The following is a 21,064-nucleotide window of genomic DNA, read 5'->3' as shown; positions in this document are numbered from 1 at the left end:
CTTTATTATAATTTTCTCAGGGCTCGATTTCCTAAAGCTGTTAAAAATGTGTTCAATTTATACTCAAAATAATGTGATGAAAAGCGAACAAAGGTGCATAAATCGGTCACCGTGGCATTCTTGAAAAGAAAAGTACCACTCTCAATGACAAATCTATCTGGAAAGTTGTTAAAAACATGAACAACCCCACGATAGTGTGTGTCAAACAAATGCTTATGAACCTGTGCCAAACAAATGCTTATGAACCTGTGCCAAACAAATGCTTATGAACCTGTACATTTTAGTGAGGGACTGTTTGCTTGTTTTAGCCAAACAGGATCTGAAACTAAGTCACTTTTGCACAGCTTGTATAAATATGTAAGCTTGTATATTGTTTCTTTAAACACTTTCGCCGACACTGACTTAAACACCAAACTCCTTTTATATCTTCTTGACAGGTGATCCTAGAAGCATTGGATGACCTCAGACCCGATGTTGACCTCTTGAAGACCCGTCAGAATGACCTCCTGGCCCAAGCTACATGCAGTGAGCGAGAGCGCACTGCCATCGAGGAGGTGATGGAACCTGCTGGTCAAGACTGGGACAGGGTCAACCGCGAGTATAGAGACAGGCATGGGTGAGTTGTGCTCTTATTGAAGTCATTTCTTCTCTTAATTGATTTCTGAGGATATTTTGTGGTTGTGGTTTATTTTAAATCGATTCTTAGGGAAGGAATACGTTTGGTATTCACTCTTGAAATGAATGGCAATACAAATTTACTTGGTTGGAAGAGCAGCTGCTTTTGATATGAGTATTGTGCTCATATTAGGGTTATTTTATTAATTGTTTTTGTCTATTGTAAAGGCCCAGTCCTACTGCAACGAGAACGAGAACGATAACGACACAAAGAGAACGCAGTTCATTGGTTGAATGACCGTGTGCGTGGAGCAATTTAACCGATAGAATGCGTTCTCTTTGCGTCTTGATTGTTATCGTTATCGCTGCAGTGTGACCTGGCCTTACGCTTTTTTGTGTCTGATGATCTGTGGCAATAAACCTTGCTTTGAATTGAATTGGATTCAAAGTAGGGATCATAGATTTGTAACTACTCCTAAAATTGATGACTAGAAAAACCTACTTCGTGAGAAGCACTGCAGCTGTTGATAGTATAAATGATTTTGAGAAAGGACTCTCTTCAAAGTAACATGGTTTGGATAATTCTCCTTAAAGGCACTGGACACTATTGGTAATTACTCAAAATAATTGTTAGCATAAAAACTTACTTGGTAACGAGTAATGGAGAGCTAGTTGACAGTATAAAACATTGTGAGAAACAGCTCCCTCTGATGAAGTTACATAGTTTTTGAGATAGATGTAATTTATCACTCAAATATTAAAAGACTTCAGACCTGAAGTCTTTTATTAGGGTGTTTTTCTTTCATTATTCTCTTGCAACTTCGATGACCAATTGAGTCCAAATTTTCACAGAGTTGTTTTTATGCATATGTTGGGTTACATTAAAGTGAGAATTCTGGTCTTTGACAATTACTAAAGGTGTCCAGTGCCTTTAATTCACCAGAGTCTTTTTAAAGAAGTAAATCGAGTCACTGAAAAGGGGCAGAAACAGTCCACATTGTGTCCAAAGTTGTAGTTTTGTATTTCATCAAATCTCATCCCTGAGCCTTACATTTGTTACTAATTCATATCATTAACTGAAATGAGAAGGTAATGGTCTTGCATACACATCCTGTAGAGTTACCTGGCCTGAAATTGCAACATTTTTTTCAGGATTTAGTCTCAAATAAATTTTTTCATAAATCAATAAGTGATTGATATTTCAAAACTTTGAAGAAAAAAAAAGAAGAAAAAAAAGCAAACCCAAACAGTGACTAAGTCACGATGAGTCATAGCAAATGTTGACCTCCATGTAAGTATGAAAATCAGGGGGCGACCTTTGTGAGCAAGTGGGGGTTCCTCCCAAGCGGCTTACATGTACTTCTTATCACTGACTTCTCTGTATGTTTTAATCCTAAACTACAGGCGGTTTGAGCTGTGCCTGGAGCAATGGAGACAGTTCCACTGTGACATGAGGGACCTTGGCCAGTGGTTGAACCAAGCAGAGAAGATCATCCAAGATTGTCACAACTCAGCCGGCCGCCTGGATGTCAACAAGGCTCGGGCAAGACAATTGGTAGGTGAAGCCCAAAACGGCAGGGTAAACTGCTGTTTAAGAATATGCTTCAAAAGACCTTTATCATGGTGCTGCCATTCAAATAAATGTAACCTAACCAAGGGTGGAAGTAGAAATAGTCTGGTTCCTTTTTCTACAATGAATATTAGCATCCATTACTGCTATTGGATAAAGGGAACACAACCAATATGGTGGCGGAATGATAATGGTCTATTTGGTTTAAAACCAAGTAATAAAATGACACAAGTTTGCTCGTAATCTTAAGTGTGTACTGGGATAGGAAGTACTAAAAACCATCAAAACGCTACTTTTTTTATTACATGAACAAATTTGGAAGTATTTGGGGCAATCATTCAAAAGAAGCAAGGTAAGGTTATTTAAAATGTGTTCAATTAATAAGGAAATTGATTTCATCTGAGAGATTTTAAATGTAAAAAAACAATTTGAAGACCCTTTTCCGGTGCTTTTCAGAAAGATTTGCAACGCCCACTGACATCACTCTTGTTTTATCATAAAATTATGTGGGAACTCCGTTTTGTATAGCCTTTGTTGCAGTAACAAAGCAACATTCCACAGATGATGTCAAATTGATGCACGCTGTCAATGACAGAACTGTAGCAAGTTTTTATAAACCTGGTTGGGGCCTAATATTTTGATCAAACAATTACAAAAAATGCGTAAAGTATAAAAGTTAAATTCATAAACAAACACATTTTTAACAAGTTTAAATATCATTCTTGTTAATAGCTATTTTGCTCAAGTAGCTGTGTAAATTGTTTTTCTTTGGGGGTTATTTGACAGAGTTTGGAAGAAGGTATCGCCAACCATCAGAGCATGGTGAGCTTACTGAACAACAACGGGGAGACCATCGTCGCACAGACCTCGACCCCGGATGGCGGCATGATGAAAGATAAACTAGAGGGCCTGAATGCCAGGTGGCGATCAGTTTGCACTGAGGTGACATCCTGGAAAGAAAGGTGAACATATGATTTTTTATTAATATATCTATCTGGTAATGAAAGGGTTTTGTCACGAGAAATTTCAGAACTTAAAGTTCATGAGCCTTGGCTTCATTACTAGTAGAATATATTAATTTAGTTAATGGCCTGGCGTTTCAAACATACATGTAGCAGAGTCTTTCTCATCAGCTAAATGCAGACACAAACCCTCCAAAACCAAACCCAAGCAAATACTTTACTCGCATTTGTCAAAACAGCCATTTGCCTTTCCATGGCGACTTTGTGGAACTTGTATCTTCTGAATGATTTCATGACGGTTAGTAAATCTTCAAGGCTCCGTTCTCTTTTCCTTCGATGACAGGTTTCATTCAAATTGCAAGTCGCTTGTTGATTAAAATTCTTGGTTTTCGTATCAGGAAAACAGAAAAATTATATTACTTCGACTGACACTATGCAGTCCGTAAAATAAATAACAAATCGTTCGCAACTAGACACTCAAACAACACTTAAGTTTTGGCTGCGACTCCACGGAATTCCACGTCAGGTATGTTGACCAGGGCCCAATTACATAGCGCCGCTAAAGCACAAAAGTAGCTAAGCACAACAAAATCATGTTTAGCAGAACAAGATGACCTGCCAAACTACCACTTCACAAGTACAGTTGTGACTGGTATCCTGCTCATTTTTGCTAAGCAGAAATTTGTTAAGCAACTTCCTCTGCTTTAAAGCAGCCCTATGAAATTTGGCCCAGATATTCAGAGATTGAATTTTTGTTTGTAGTTTGATGTTGAGGTGATGATTCCCAGTGAAATGTTTTTTCCCAAGGAGATGCTGACATTTTTAGAATTGTCACCAGACTGTTATCTATTTTAGTTGTCTGTCAAGGGCAGATATTTATGGAAGTCTTGTTGATAGTTTAAAGGATGTGTCCCAGATGCATGTGGGTAATTTGATTCTTGTGGAGTGTCAGTGGTAAGTGGTCATTTTGCACAGGCTTTGGTGTTTTCAGAGCGTGGGTTTGGGTCCCAGTTTTTGTTCCTGAGCTAGAAACTTAATAATAAATGCTTCTTTGTTGGATGGGACATGAAACTGTTGGGCCTCTCGGTTGTGTACACTTATTATTCATCTGATTTGGGGTAAGAATAATATTAAGAATATTTAAAATGTATATTGCGCCCCTTACATACAAAATGATCAGAGGCGCAGAACATATTATTTATTCTTTAAAATCTATTTTAAAATTTTCTTCAGATTTGAGGATGGCGGAGAGCAGCTGGAAGGCTATCGGGAAGAGCTGGAAGAGCTGCAGTCTTGGTTGGATGAATGCCAAGGCCTGATGGAAGGCCCTCAACCAACTCCAGGAGATGACCAGAGTCTTCAGGATCTTCTGGATAAAGTCAAGGTCAGATAGTACTATCCAGACAAACTTTGAAAGATCAATTTTTTGAATCATTTGATGCTCCTGCATGCTTTCACATCAGGGAACTTTAACCCATGAAGATAGGCTTTAAAACCTCAAAAAAAAAAAACAACAACAACAACAACAACAACAACAACAACAACAACAGCATCAAAGTAACAAACAAAAATTCAGAAATGGATAACTGATCAAAGATGCAGACCAAGGAATGGCCAACCTTTTTAAGATTACAACAAAAAAAAAGTTATAAAACAATGGAATGGTTCAAGGAACCATAGAAACCATAGATACACTTTGCTATTAAGATAGCGTAAGAAGAACGTAGTGCAGTTGGTTGCCTCCAGATCGCCTGTAAAATGCCTGTGTGGTATGGCTTAACACATTCTTGTTATTAATTGAGGTAAAAATTTTCTTCCTGGCAGCTTAATATAAAATATAAAACTTAATTAATGCTACCCCACCCATTTCCACATTGATAAACATGTTTATCAAATCAAGAGATCAATCAGTAGAGATCAATTTTTCACTGGTTATCTGTATGACACGTTTGGCAAGACTTTTTCTGAGTTAAAATTTGTTCTTTCTAACCATTTAAGAAGAATTCAATTGGTTTTCTAATCAATGGCTTTATCCTGCATCACAGGAGCGTGAACGGCAACTGCCATCCAGGAAAGACATCGGCAACCACGTCAATAAGTCTGGCCAAGGACTCCTCATGAGTGGTACCCTTAGGGAGAGTCTGGTGTCTGATATCACCATGGAGCTTAAAGACCTCAATGAGCAGTGGCAAAAGGTGAGCAGCATGTTTTACAGAGTAAAGTCGTTTTTTCCATGACGACCAGAAGATCTTCGAATATATATAGACAGTCTCATGCTATTTGTTTTGATAATTTTGTCTTAATGTTATATTTTTAATATATTTTTATGTTCAGTCACATGCAATTTGGCCCTTGGGCCACGGTTTGTGGTTTTAATGAAATAAAGTAAAATAAATAAATAAATATTGTGAGATCTTTTTCGTATGGAAACTTTTCAGTTTTGGATGTTGGAATGCAGTAATCCCACACATCACAATCCCACACAAAATGGTTTGCTTCAATGCGCCATGTTTTTGACTGCATGTGGGCACTCTCAGTAGTATTTTTTATCACTTCCGGGGGTCACTTTTGTTGCGCTGTAGTTTTAAGTTGCTTTAGAGGTGAATTTAATACAACGGCTCCTTAAAAGTGTTTTCGCCGTGATGGATATAATGTGTGTTGTGGTAATGTGTTTCAGTCTTAAATAACTGTGCTGGTTATGAATGACACAATATTTTGAGAGCGCCCTCAAAACTGCGGCGCATTATTGGGATTCAAGTTTGGACCCCTGACGATGACTAGAGCAAGCTAGTCGAAACGTTGAGACCAAACCCAAGAACTGACTCTGCGGTAGTACAGTTAATTACGATCCTATAAGCTAAAGTAGTAGTCCCAGCCTATTTCTATACCATCCGCCCAGGTAATAGTTTATAAGCAGGTAGTTCTTTTCAGAACTGAGAAGTCTCCCGAACACCCGAACAATCTACTCCGCGGTAGTAGAATTAAGCAAGACAGTTCTCTAAAAACACTACCTTGCAAGTAGATACACACATGGTGTTACCTTACTTGGTAACGAGTAATGGGGAGCTGTTGATAGTTTAAAACATTGTGAGAAACAGCTCTCTCTGAAGTGACGTAGTTTTCGAGAAGAAGTAATTTTCCACGAATTTGATTTCGACACCTCAGATTTAGAATTTGAGGTCTAGAAATCAAGCATCTGAAAGCACACAACTTCGTGTGACCATGGTGCGTCAAGGGTGTTTTATCTTTCATTAAGTCCTCGCAACTTTGACAACCAATTCAACTCAAATTTTCACATGTTTTTTTGTTTTATGCATATGTTGAGATACACCAACTGTGAAGACTAGTCTTTGACAATTACATGTACCAATAGTGTCCAGTGTCTTTAAGCAAATTATTATGAGAGGAACACAACAACACCCAATTCTTATACTAACGAAACTTGGATCTCATTTGAAACCAATCTTGAAATTTCCGCTATTATTGTCACCCTGTTAGGTCTCCACTGCTCTACCCAAGTACTGCGTCCGCATGGATGACCGTCTCCAGAACACCAGGGCTTTCCTGGAGGAGCTTGATGAGTTAGGCAAGTGGTTGAGTGCCACCATGGACCTCCTCAAGACCCAACATGGACCCGTTGGATCTGTCACGTCCGATGATGGAGATGACTCCATTATCGTGGACCCTAAGGTTAGGGTTACCTTCTTAAGTTACCATGACGATATGATCCTGAGAATTATATGCAAAGATGACAGTGAACAAAATTATTATTTTTAAAGTACCACGACTTTTCTATAGAATGACAAAAATAAATCCAAATATGCCATGAAAATGCGTGGTTTTCCTTTTACCTCGTCGGCTAACACGGTCAGCCATTTATGAGAGTCAAAAATGGCCAACCGTGTTAGTTCGCAAAGCAAAGGGAAAACCACGCATTTTCGAGGCAAATGTGTGTGCATCATTGTATTCTACTTTTAAAACATCTTTCCAACCATATGCATTTTATAACAAATGGTTACAAACGCCTTTGTGTAGACCAACTCGTCCGATCCAAGGCAACGTGTTCCTTTAAGTAAAGCAATTGTCACTCTACATATTTGTCTTGAACAAAGAGTTGTCATGTGTGCAATTCACATAGCAAATAAGAACAATACTCAACTTTTGTTGTTTTTTCCTTCCTTCCTTCCTCTTTCACAGACAATGCAGCAAGCCTTGAGGGCTCGTCAAGCCAACATGGACAGCGTGAACCACGCTGGGGACCAGCTGAAACGAGAAGCTCGTATCATGGGTGCTGCCATCCCCGATCCACTCCAGGACAAACTGGACAAACTCAACTCAGACTGGGCAAAGATCCAGTATCTAGCCTCCAGGCTCAAACCGACCACAGACTTTGAGGTGGAACAGAAAGTGATCATGCAGAGAACAAGTATGTGTGACTTTTTAAGTTTGTTTTATATATTTATTATAAATGTTAGAAGCTAGTTGAAGTTTTAGACTGAATAGTTCGTACTGGAATCGTACTGGTTCACTGCTTCTAGGAATAATTCATGGATCTGCTTGAAGGAGACCGCCAACATAGGGCTAGATAGCTTAGAGCAAGTTCGAGTGTGCACAATGGTTAACTAAAGGTTGACCATTTTGACTCGAACCCAGGCTGGTCGACCATTGGTTGACTACTGTGGTCGACCATTTGGAACCAGCCTTGAGCCCATGGTTTCTTCACTGGTCCCAACAGCATGTTCCACTCTAACATGTGTTAAGCGCAGAGGGGAACCAGTGACACTTTAGCGAAAAGGTGGAAGGTTGACTAGACTACCAAACGAGTTGTTCGGGTAAGTATGTCACTGCGCATGTGCGTTGCTAGTCTGTGGTCGACCACTGGTGGACTAAGTGTGCGCACTCGAACTTGCTCTTAGCTGGTAGAGCGCCAGCTTGTTGATCAGGAGGTGGCAGGTTCAAGCCCCGCTCTTGTCAATTTGTCTTTGTTCAACCCAATTATTATAAAAATATAACCAGTCACTTTTCCACGCAGTTTATTACTTGTTATTGAAAACTGCGTGATGTTCAAATGTCTCCATTCTCTTGATCAAACCTTACTCTAAAGTAGTAGTCCCAGCCTGTTTTCTATACCAGCCGCCCAGGTAATAGTTAATAAGCAGGACAGTTCTTTTCAGAACTGAGAAGTCTCCCGAACACCCGAACAGTCTACTCCGCGGTAGTAGAATTAAGCAAGACAGTTCTCTAAGAACAAACTCTACCTGGCAAGTAGATACACACATGTTGTTACCGCAAACCAAATATATATCAAAGCTCACTCGTTACTCAACACAAGTTTCATCTTTAGTTTTGTACTAGACATGAAATGAAGTTCCCAGAACATACTTAGAGGAAGGAAAGGAAATAAAGGATTGCTACCTTTTACTTTGCATGAAGACATTTTGTACTAAACTAACAGTGCCCAATTTTTATAGAGCTGCAATTTTATAGAGCTGCTTAAGCAGACAATTTTTAAACTTAACAATTTTCTGATAAGCAGAATACCAGTCACAAATTGTCTATTAACCTTATTCTGGTAAGCAAAATTTTGTTACGCTTAGCTACTTTTTCTGCTTAAGCATCTCTATGAAATTGGGCTCTAAGCAGCAGCCATTGTCTTGAATAGTGTTTTTGTTGAAATACTTAGACCAACAGTTTGCTGCTTGTAGTTGTAAATAGCTCCCTCTGTTGATCTTAAACTGATCATCATCTCTCAAACAGACAATTTTGTGTTTCAATCCTGCTCTTGAAAATAAAAGGAATATCAATTAAATAAAGTCTTCTTTGTTACCAACTAAATAAAATAACTGAAGTATGTAGAACATACATAAATAGATCCAGTTACAACTGCAGGGTGAGTCTTGAGCTTCATAACCCCTCATTTAATACTTTGAGAGTGATGCAACATTCGCTTGGTAATTGGATTTCCTGTCTGGGTCATCCTTTATACTTCATGTAACTTCCCCTTCACCCTTCTACGTATTATAAGCCAGGGTCAGGTGTCTAGCAACCCCCTTCCCAACGATGAGGTCATAGCATTGAACTACGTGTCCATACATTAAACTTCACCCCTAAATACGCTTTTCCCCAAAAAAATAAATGCGTAGAAATTAAAGTGATTCATTGTCATTGCTGCTTACTCATCCGAAGTCTCAGGGACGTTAAACTCATGTTTGGTTTTCTCTTGATGAAGTATTTCCAGGCTGATTGTTAGCAATGAAACGGGAAGAAATTCCAAGTGTAGGGGTCCCCGTTGTTAAGAGTCTCTCTCGGTCTCCAACATGGCCGCCATGTTCAACTTATTCAAGCAGCATTCCTTATTGGTTTTCCCTGTAGTTATATCGGAGACGACCAGGACGACGCGGTCGGAAGTCCACCGCACCCCGGTTACGGATTCGGCAACTATAATGGAGACAGCATCCCCATGGCCCGATTTCGATAAGGTCGTCGCCGAGCTTCGTGATTGGCTCACGCTTCTGGAGAGGATGCTCCGCCTCCAGACAGTTACCGTCGGCGACCTGGAGGAGATGGAAGAAATGATTGCTAAACAGAAGGTAAGAACATGCAGTAATTCAGCTGTTTATGCAAATTAGCTTCTCATGAATATTTATCATCTGGGTGTCAAAGGTCAAATCACAACGCCTCATGTTGCCAACTCAATTGGTGGAAGTGTTCTGCTTCTGCCGTACATCTCTTCTTATTTTGTTATCTCTGAATTCACTTGAGAAGTTTTTTATTTTTGATAAAGCCTTATAGTACTTCTCTTTAAAATTGTATATCGGATTTAAATAACTAAAGTACATAAATACTTTTTGCTACTAAACAGACACTGTTTTCTCCCTGAACATTTGTTTCATAGAAAATTATTATTTTATATGCCAACTCAAAAGATTCCATCAGTTCTTGCTTTGCATAAAATCTTTGACTATTTTAGCTGCCAAATAAACACATGTTGCTTTCTAGTTTGTGATCAGTTTAAGGAAGCGTTTATGATTATCATGTTTATTCTATGACATGTTTGTAATTGCCTCAATATAAGAAAGGTACAGTAACTTGTTATAACTCACAAGTTCTGATTTTTTTTGTCACTCCACAAAACAGTGGTTTCCAGTAAATTCTACTTCAAAGAACTCATTAGTTTGGTATAAGTATAAGGTTTTTTGTAGTGCTTTTATTTTTAAGGACAAGGTGTCAAAGACGGTGGTTTAATACTAAATAATTTTTCCACAATGCCACATCCTGTGTTGTGTAATAGCTACCAATTACAACTAGTGGACATTTTACATATGTAAAGGTAAAAATCACCCACAAATTGGAAATTGGCAGAGTCTACTTCGGGCAACCTCCAAATCCTTTCATAGTAACTTCATGAACATCATGAAATGTTTAATACAAACATCATGTTTTTAGTAATGTATGGATGCATTTTACAGGCATTCATTTTACCAAATATTCATACTTGATGAATCATTTCAATATCCATAGTCAACATATTTCAGATACATAGGCCTTGATTAAAATAGTTTGTTTTGTCTTAAAGCCTCGTTCCAAATGAAATAGCATGAATCCACTTCTGATCCCTGGCGACCGACTCATAAATAGCCAATTTTAAATACAAATTCTAAGAAGAAATTCCAGCTTATACTCTTTGTTTTCTTGGTTTTGCATTTATCGGTTATTATTATTCATATTTTGTTTACAGACATGTTATGTATTCTTGGTTTCTGTTCACCCAAGCCTCACATGCTTTCTAGTTGAACGTATTGTTGTTGATGTATTATTTATTTGGTAATAGTTCTTACGGATGTTTGTTTCTCAGTTGTTGTTGGACGTATTTTGTGTAGTTAAATATTATACTTATATTATCAGTCTTATTATGATACAAAGCAGGTCCCCCCTCGGTGGTTATGTTTTACGTGACTGTTAACTGTAAGTGAAAGGTTCAATTGTGATTTTTGCTATTATTTTTGCAGGAGTTAATTAGAACGCCCCCAAGATCCTAATGTCCTTTAAAAACAGTCACTAACTTCAGAGTTTGGCAATATTTCACGACTTGATATATGTTTTGGGACTATACATTGTAGTAACTGTATGGTGAAAATTTCCAGCAGAATTTTTTGAGCTTTCATATTAACCATACCCAGTAATCAGTGAATTAGAACAGCCAAACTCGTCCTGCTGGCTAGTCACTTAAAATGTTAAGGGCAAACCCTGCCAGGCATTCTGATATTCTTATAAGGTGCTGTTTTCTATGTTACCCTCTCTAGCATACAATCCTCTCCCCCTTAAAATGTCCACATTCAAGTTTTGCAAACTTTGACAAAATCACCCTAGATACGAGAAATTTTTAACATTTATGTACTATTTTACTCCCTCTAGCATACAATCCTTGCCCTCTTAAAATGTCCACATTAAAGTTTTACAAACTTTGACAAAATCACCCTAGATATGAGAAATTTTTAACATTTATGTACTATTTTACTCCCTCTAGCATACATTCCCTGCCCTCTTATAATTTCCACATTCAAGTTCTTTGCAAAATTAACCCCTAGATATGAGAACCTGAGTATTTTATTACCTCTAGCAATCCCTGCCCTCTTAAAATGTCCCCATTCGAGTTAAACTTAAGCTAACCCTTCCGCCGTTGCAAGATATGAGAACAAATGTACTGGTGGCTAAACATTTGATCAAATTCAATCTCTAAGTAGACCCCTGCCTCCCCAGTCCTCTCTCACATCCTGAAATGTTTTCCTGTTATGATCGCCAGAAATAAGTCTGCAAGATCAAAATAGCTCTTGGCAACCTTTTTTGGTGGCATTGACCAGCAGATGAAGGGGGTAAGGTGAGATCTTGTTGGTGTTGAAACCGATCCAACTTCACCCGATGGTGTTTCAAGTAGACAAAGGAAGTATATTGTAAACTCAAAATAGCTGATAGGATGTGCCGTTGTTCACGGAAGGCACGAGTATTTTGGAAATTACTTGTAACTTAAGTTTAAGGTTTTTTTTCCAAGGAATATACAGCATTGGTTAACTGTAGTGATGTTAGAGTTCTCAAGTAAGAATGGTCTGGTTTTAAAGGTTTAGTTGGGGGAAAAAGATAACTGAAAATGGAAGGATAAGAGCAGTTTCTTTTCTTCAGTGTCCTGGTTGATCAGCCTAGTCAATCAAACTCAAGTTTTTGTTGGCCAAGTCACTGGAGTGTGGGTTGAAACCCCTTTGTGTCCTTGGGAGGGACATTTTAATACTCCTAATTTAACAGTGTGATACCATTCATATGATTGTTGCACTACATAAGGAAGGGGGGAACCTGTATCTTCCCTTTAAAACCATTGGACACTTTCGGTAAACAGTATTGTCCAAGGCCCACACTTCGTGTACCACAACTTATATATAAAATAACAAACCTGTGAAAATGTAGGCTCATTCGGTCATCAGAGTCGGGAGAAATTGACGGGAAAACCTACCCTTGTACCCGCACGTTTCGCCGTGTCATGACATGTGTTTAAAATAAATCTGTAATTCTCGATATTGAGAATTGGTATTGTTTTAATGTTTTCTCAAAAAGTATAGCATTTCATGGAATAATATTTCAAGAGAAGTCTTTCACCATTACCTTCTGTAAACCCTGTAAGTCATTTGTAAATCTGGGAACTTTTATTTTGTTTTCTGTTCCGAAAGTGTCCAATGGCTTTAAAGGGGAATTATTCCTTTGGTTTTTGGAACCGCTCGGTTGTTTAATCCTAATACACTATCTGAGAAATGTTACTGCGGTAAAACTTCTCAGAATTAAATTTTGGTGGATGAAAACCGACATATTTGACCACAGTCGCATTACTTCAAAGTTAAATTCATTCATTCATTCATTATTGGTTTATTCTTTTAAAAATCAAATTCCCATGGCGACTGGAGGTCGAATTACAGGAAAATATACAAAGATTAAAATTTGAAAAAAAAAATCACACTATGACAAATTTAAGAAATAATTGGTTAAGGAGAGACAAGTAGGTACAATGTATAAAACAAATTGTTTTAAAAGTTGCGAAACAGTAACCTGGATAAAAATATTGCAGCCATAGTCCAGTGTATTAAAGGCCATCACTATTTCAAAAAGCGCATAAAAAGCTGCATTTTATTGCAATTCAGTTCTTGAGATGATTTTCAAAATGCTTTAAACTATCGAAAGCTGCTGTACTTCTAACCATGTCAGTTTTTACCGCCATTAGTTTTTTTTTTTTAAATGTATATCTTCCCTTTAATTTAGTGTTTGAGTTACACACTGATTTGTCAGCTGTTGCATCAAATATTAAAATGCCCTTCCAGTCATCCACCTTGTCATTCAACACCAGTAAAGACGCTGGTCAAAAAAGAGTAATGGAACAAAAATAAGGCCACTGTGAAGAGATTGAGGCTATATTGGATGAATGGAAAACAGTGCAGAGACAGACCCAAGGTTCTAACCTTTATTGTGCTGCCATGGCATAGCAAAAATATCTGCCTGGAGAATAAAAGCTGAAGACAGGCCTGATACTTCACAGAGGCAACAAAGGCGATTGCCTCCATGCCCCCTGGTCATTGCCTTGATGCCCTTGAAGTGCTCCAGTAGAAATTAATATTTTCCATGCCCGTCTCCAAAGAGAAAATGCATTGGTGCCATTGTCCTTTCAAAAACAAAGCTTACAGGCCTGTGAAGAGATGCAGATTGGGTTGATATCCCCAATGCAAATTAAACATCTATTATATCGTTGCGGTACCCGCTGCCAAAACATAGGATTCGAACTGCCGTTAGGTACCGGGCAATCTCGGTAGTCTAGTTGGTAACGCACTGCTCTAGAATTGCAAGGGTCGTGGGTTCGAATCCCACCCGAGTAATGTGCCTGTGATATTTTTTTCACAGGACTCGGGGAAGTACCGAGTATACAGTGCTAACACACATCAGTGCATGGGTAAAAACCAAAATTAATAATCTTTATCCTCGATGCAAATTTAACATCTATTATGGGTTGATAGTGTTTGTCATTTTAGTACATAATGGAGATGGTTACTTTGAAAGATTGATGGATTTATAGATTATCGATTTATGGCATTATAGATAGAATTATAGATTTGTAGACTTGTAGATTTGTAGATTTATAGATACTAAAGACAGATCAATTCCATTTCAGACGAGTTTTCCAGGTTGCCTGAAGAAAAAAAGCCCATGAGAACATCTCATATAAATGGCTTTGAGATCCGTTCGTCCCAAATGTTGACCTCAGTCATACAACAATGGCTGCCCTTTACTGGGTCAAACTGTTGACCTCAGTGTTCTACTTTTCAAAACCTCCTCCTGAAATGTTGTCTAGTGTATTTCCTCGCTTCTTTTTCCCCCAGATAGTAATTATCAAGTGCATTGTCATTGTTGTTTTAAAACTTGTATCCCATTCTACATATTGAAGGAAGTGCCTATTTGGAGCTCATTATTGACCCCAATTAGTCGGTGTAAAAGGAAATGAATACAAATTTGTAAATAAGTTCTTCCTCAATTATTGCCTCTTTGTTTCCAATATCTTAAAGGGGGAGAGGGGGCCTGCCAGGTATAAAAATGGGTGCACACTCAGTCTTTCTGATTTGAAAATCATAGGCTTGTGCATTACCAAACATTGTAACTCGATATTAAAACCTAACCAATACAAATGAAATTATATACAACATATTTATAGGGGATTAAATATAAGTGTGCTCATTTCCAACAACACAACGTACCAACTTGCACTTGCAGAACTCATGAAATATTTTGGACAAGCTAAAATGTGAATTTTAACATCATCTATTTTTTAACCAATGTTGTGTTTTTCTTTGTTATGGTAAGATGATGGCCCAATTTCACAGAGCTGCTTCAGCAGTAAATATTGCTTAGCAACATTCTGCTAAGCAAAAAACAAGCAGGATACCAGTCACAGATGGTACATATGTCATGATATTTTGGCTGGTAACCTAAGGCTGGTAAGCATGTAGCTCTATGAAATCAGGCCTCAACCTCAAGTCTTAATAATACATTATATATTGTACAGAGTAAACATAAAGTTGTGTTTTTAGTTGTGATAAGTACTAACTTGCATGTAGTATGATGTGGATCTGCTTGAAGTGTGAGGACTGGTTCATACTCTATGAAAGGAATTCTGAGGCAAAACGTTTCGGATGATTTTTCTTCTTCTGAATATTAGGGGGCCATTCAGAATAATCAATGTTTAAAAAGTTGATTTGTACAGCCCCTAATTGTTTTGATCCCCCACCCAACCTAAATTCTTAAATATTGACAGACTCTTTGATATAGCATATACACAGGGGACTAAAGTAATAGCTCATATGAAGCAGACACATTTTGATCAATGTTCTCCCAGCTCAGGAGTTTTTAAAGGCAGTGGACACCATTGGTAATTGTCAAAGACCGGTCTTCTCATTTGGTGTATCTCAAATATGCATAAAATAACAAACCTTTGAAAATTTTAGCTTGATTGGTCGTGGGAGTTTCGAGATAACTATGAAAGAAAAAAAAACACCCTTGTCACACGAAGTTGTGTGCTTTGAAATGCTTGATTTCGAGGCCTCAAATTCCAAACTTGAGGTCTCGAAATCAAATTCGTGGAAAATTACTTCTTTCTCGAAAACTATGTCACTTCAGAGGGAGCCGTTTCTCACAATGTTTTGTACTACCAACCTCTCCCCATTACTCGTTGCCAAGTGAGGTTTTATGATAATAATTATTTTGAGTAATTACCAATAGTGTCCACTGCCTTTACACCACGCAACTTATTGTCGAAACAGAATGAAAAATCCTCGCCATCTCCCCATCAGCCACTGATGTCGACCATCAAAACAAGGTCGCTGTTAACAATGGAACTGCACAGGCAGTTTACGTTATTTGATATGAAAACTGAAATGAGATTTTCAGTAATTATGGCCCACCCACACACATTTTCAAAAGATGAGCGTAATATCCCTACATTGATTATTCTGAATGACCTCTTAGCCCAAAGGAAAAGCACAATTTGCCATATGGAGTATGAACCACAAGGTGTTTGAGACTGTACAAGTAGGTCTTGAAACTAGTCGCTATTTCGTGTGTCTAATAGAGATATTTATTGCACTCCATCTGCTTATGTCCATGCCATTTCATTCATCAGACACGAAACAGTCACTGCCCATCACCATCATCACCATACTCACCTTCATGCTCGCTTATTTAGTTTGTTTATAACAAAGGAGAATTTTTTCTTCATCCCGTTCTCGACAAGTGAGTATCTGTGGTGTAATCAGTTACAAGTCTTACATCTCAATATTCAGGAATTTTCTTCGTAAATCTAGGTTTTAAGTACCTGATCCCTTTCGAAATACAAAATTAAACTTTTTTTTCTTTCTTTTCTTCCTTTTTTTCCATAACTTACTTTACTTTTTTTTTTTAACAAAAAGGTTAGAATTATTTATTGCCATCTTCCTTTTGAAATTAACAAAGAGAACAATTATATCACTTGTTTTTAATGAGAACAATATTTGTTTTTGTTAACAGATATTTTACATTTCAAACTTTTTTTAAGGGACCAAATAATTAGTGAACAAGGGAAACTGTTTTTTTGTTTTTTTGTGTGTACCACAATTTGCGAGTATCTTTTTCTCTTTTTGTATTTTTTCCATCCTTTCATCACCACCAGGAGATTTGGTCAGGGGTGCTCCCACTATTCTCAGCCCTGGCCCCCAACGACAGGCAACTCATAGGTGGTCTGGTCGTTGATATAGTCACCCTGCTTGTTCAGCTCGAGGTCGGTTTGTTTGTTTGCTGTCTCTTCTCTCCAGTCAGTGTTGCTTGGCAACGTGGCATCCCAGCACATGTTTTTTTCTTTGTTTTGTTCTCCCTAAGTTTTTAATCAGTGTCCTCTGTTTTTGGCTTAGTAAACGGGGGTCCTGAGCCTTTTTGTTTTCTTAAGTAGCTAGTTGAAAGAACTAAAATCAAATTGGAAGAAGTAGTGGGTTATTAGAACACCTAACAAGCGCTTTTTATAAATACAGGGGGGAAAATGTCATGTAATCGTTATAAATCTGAACTGGTTTCCACTGCAAATTTTTCTTTTAACTTAACATTGCTTGCATGCCAGAATGTAACACTGTAGTGCACAAGTATTGCTGCCTCCAAAGTCAACGGCTTGCTCGGTTTCCAAATAGAACTAAAATTAACAAAAAATGCCTGACTTGAAAAGCTTGTGGCTGGTTAACACATTGCTAGTGACTGTCTGGGCCCAATTTCGTAGAGCTGCTTAGCACAAAAATTTGCTTAGCATGAAATTTCTTTCTCGATAAAAACAGGATTATCAACCAAATGTCCAATAGTTGCAGTTGGCTTGTTACTGATATTCAGCTGTTGTTTGCTTGTCCTGAAAATCACGTGCAAATTTTGTTGGTAATCCTGATTTTATCAAGGCAAAAATTTCATGCTAAGCAAATTTTAGTGCTTAGCAGCTCTATGAAATTGGGCCCTGCTGTCCCACTGTGACTACAGTGTGTATCTTAACACTGCTTTGTAGAGTATTTGGCAACCTATACATATTGGGCAACCAATGTACAAATAGAAGGGATGTGATTTTTGCATGTTGTGGTTGTTGCACTTAATTAGTAGGCACATAATTTACACTAGGCTGCAATGTGCACAATACTTGAAGTCTTCTTTCTTTTGCAAAATTTTCAAAATGACCGAAGATGAGAAAGGTCAAGTATCCAAAAGTGATAAAACACTTCCCAGTTGTCGCATTTAACTCCTGCAAACCCGCAGAGGTTTCTTGTATGTGTTAGACCGCAAAGATGATATTTTATGAGCATTGTATGTTCTGACTGGGAGGGATCTGTGGTGTAAAAATTGTACTCTCTTTACCACTGTTCATGTTTCATTTTGCCAAAACATCAAATTAGAACGGTGTCAGACCTTTTCAGAACAAGCAATTTAGAATTCAGAAGATATTTAGTCCCAATTGTATGGCTCTGCTTACCACAGAATTCTGCGCTTGTGATTACCATTTGTCGCTTAATTACAGGGCGTGAAATTTCTGCACTAGATGTGTAAGCGAATAATGCCTAGTCTTGTGGACTATGCACGCGCACAAGCAAAAATTCCCTGCTAACCTGTGAAATACGCTTGATGTAAGCGCGAAATTCCCTGCTTATGCAAGCGCAGATTATTTGCTTACTGTAAGCAGAGCCATGAAATTGGGCCCTGTTGATGACACTCCTTAGATTGAGAATCCCCATTGAATTCCAACAACACATTCCTCTCCGAAATTAATCTTGAATTAGGTCTGTCCTATTGTCTCGGTGAGGCGACAAATAACTCAATCATTCTGAAATATTTCCTCGGCCCAGAATGAGGCTCATTGAAAGCAACTAGACTAATTAACAGTTTGTGCACAGTTGCATATATCATGCATGAATTACCAAAGAACAAAACAAAAACACACACCTCATCAGCACCACATCATTAGCACTTGTCACGATTGTTTCTTGCACCTTGTTACCATGACAACACATCATCACTTTTTCTCTCGGCATGTCCAGTAGTGGTGGGGGGGGGGGGGGTTAGTGAGTGATCAAACGGTGGCATCAGAAAGCAAATGCATGAGGATGTGGAACTGGTTATGATTCCACCAATTGGCTGAATATTAACACTGTCTTACACCTGCTTGCTCTTAATTGATTGACTATGGGTTGATGACGATATGTGGGTCGATTAATTAATCACATATACATTAGGCCTGGGCGATAAGTGAAGTTTACTACTCGACTAGTCGCGCCTCAAATAGTTGTGACTATTTTCGACTAATTTTTAATTCCAAAGATGTGTTGCAGCATTTTGTTTGCCACAGGCGCAATATAAGGATTAAAGTATTGTGTGACTGATGTCTGATTGTTTTTCGTAAATTATGTTGTGAATAGTCGTGAGTGACACAATTGGTTCACAGTTAGTCGCAACTATTTTTGTAGAAGTAGTGGCAGCACCATTAACCGATTAGATGAAAAACAGTAGTCGCGACTCAACTAAGCAATCAATAGTCGCAACTTCGACACTACTACTATTAAAAATGGATCAATAAATTTGTTATTTGTTAGTGGTCAATAAGACTTAATTACCGTTGGTCTGCCTTCAAGTGGACAATGAACTTGACACATTGTAGCAAGGCACTACATAAAGACACAGTGAAGCAGTGTCATGGCCGAGCGGTTAAGAGCACCGGATTCAAGCGCTGGTGTTTGATCAGCAGGGTGTGGGTTTGGATCCCGTTCGTGACACTTGCTACATAAAATTGGGGAGGTAGTACTTTCTGCTCTACCGGCTAGGCTTCGAATTGAAGATACCCAAGCCTACATTCGTATGGACTGTGAAAGGGGTAACCCTGTTTCAGCCCTAGGAGTAGGTGGCAACGGCCTCTGGAAAAAATAATTGTAGCCCACACCTTGAAGTGGCCTTCAGGCCTTGTGTGTCAGGCGAACTGCATAAAAAAAAACTAAAAAAAAAAACCTAAAAAAACTAATCGCCCAGGCTTAATATACATATGTTTTGGGTAGATAAAGATGGACTCTATTTTAAAGTGTAATAAACAAATAGCTTTTTAAGCAACAGGGTGTGTTGAAGTGGTCAAGAAACAACCTATTTGGCTAAACCTTAATATTTGACGATAATGTTTGAGTGTTAAATTGCTGTGCTGCCTAACATTGGACTTTGTTTTTATAGACTCTCCATCCGCTAAATTATAAGCTAGCTGAATTTTTTAAAAGGGTTTGCAAGCTATTTAATAGAGTGTACTAACTTAAGGAAGTCATTATTTGTTGCCCTTGCCCTCAAAATACTTTCAGAATTCCTTTTTTTTTTTACAGCCAAGATGTGTTTTGATGTTCCAGGTTTTCTGTTCATGTTGTGTATAATTGTTTGCTTGTGTTAAGTTGTAATGTCTTTGAGATATCTGTTTTTTTTTTATTCAAAACCGTCTGTTTTCTCTTCAAAACATTATTCACCTCAATTCAGGTTACATGTTCGCAACTCTTGTTAAATGTGTTGTTATTCACCTCAGTTGGTTTTGTCAGCTTTGTGTGAAGTAACAGTTATGTTAAAAGTATATTATACAAAAAAAATCACCAGGTTTCATTGTCAATCCATAAATAGGTTAACACAGTGTACATTTGTCTTTGAAAAGATTATGAAGCATTATAATTTTTTCAATTACGGTGGTACAAGTCGGCCCACAAAAATCTACTTATTTCATTGGTCAAATTGAGATTCATTGTGTTTTGATTAAGCTATTTACTTAATTAGATAGACTAAATGGTAGACAATTAGTTTTTTTTAACTATAGCGGATATTTAAAAAGATGTGCTGGTGGTGGAGGGTTTTGTTGCTACAAGTGTATAGGGTGTAGTATGTGTATAGTTTGGATAATGTTGCTTTGTAAATGAAGTAGTGGTTTTTCCTTTTGTGGGAGTGGTGTCGGGGATCTGGTAGAGCAGAGTAGACTTAAACATTATGTTGTAATGATGATGTGTAGATGTTAGACACTAATTGCGACTTGGGGTCTGTAAGTTATTTTGAAAATTACTTTGTAGTTTAGACTCAGAACCGATATGTTCAAGTGCAAAGACCTGGACTGGTTCAATTTGGACCTTTCAAAGGTCCTTATATATAAATGGAACATAATGTCGTGGCCGAGTGGATAAGAGCACCAGACTCAAGCTCTTGTGTTTCTGTTGAGAAGAGTGTGACACTTGTGTTCCTAAGCAAGACACTTAAAAGACACAATACTGCTGCATTCTTCAGATGGGACATAAAGCTGTGTGTCCTATGTGTTGTGTAAAAGAACCCAGTTACA

General features: G+C 38.0%; 1 protein-coding gene across 2 annotated transcripts in view; it reads left to right on the top strand.

Annotated features, from left to right (window-relative positions):
* The first annotated feature begins 463 nt into the window (after positions 1-463).
* Positions 464-21,064, top strand: part of LOC117297047 (dystrophin-related protein 2-like) — a 74,580-nt gene continuing 53,979 nt past the window's right edge. Inside the window, exons 1-9 of one of the 2 annotated variants that reach the window (XM_033780172.1) lie at positions 464-616; positions 2,020-2,170; positions 2,972-3,147; positions 4,381-4,531; positions 5,193-5,342; positions 6,646-6,837; positions 7,345-7,573; positions 9,520-9,737; positions 16,874-16,981. In XM_033780172.1, coding sequence (XP_033636063.1) covers positions 558-616; positions 2,020-2,170; positions 2,972-3,147; positions 4,381-4,531; positions 5,193-5,342; positions 6,646-6,837; positions 7,345-7,573; positions 9,520-9,737; positions 16,874-16,981 — 1,434 coding nt within the window. In that variant the 5' untranslated portion in view covers positions 464-557. The remainder of the gene's footprint in view (positions 617-2,019; positions 2,171-2,971; positions 3,148-4,380; positions 4,532-5,192; positions 5,343-6,645; positions 6,838-7,344; positions 7,574-9,519; positions 9,738-16,873; positions 16,982-21,064) is intronic. The other variant, XM_033780171.1, reaches the window with a different exon arrangement.

This window comes from Asterias rubens, chromosome 11, assembly GCF_902459465.1.
Source record: "Asterias rubens chromosome 11, eAstRub1.3, whole genome shotgun sequence".
NCBI lineage: Eukaryota > Metazoa > Echinodermata > Asteroidea > Forcipulatida > Asteriidae > Asterias > Asterias rubens.
Note: the sequence above shows the minus strand (reverse complement) of the source record. Positions and strands in the feature narration are given on the sequence as shown.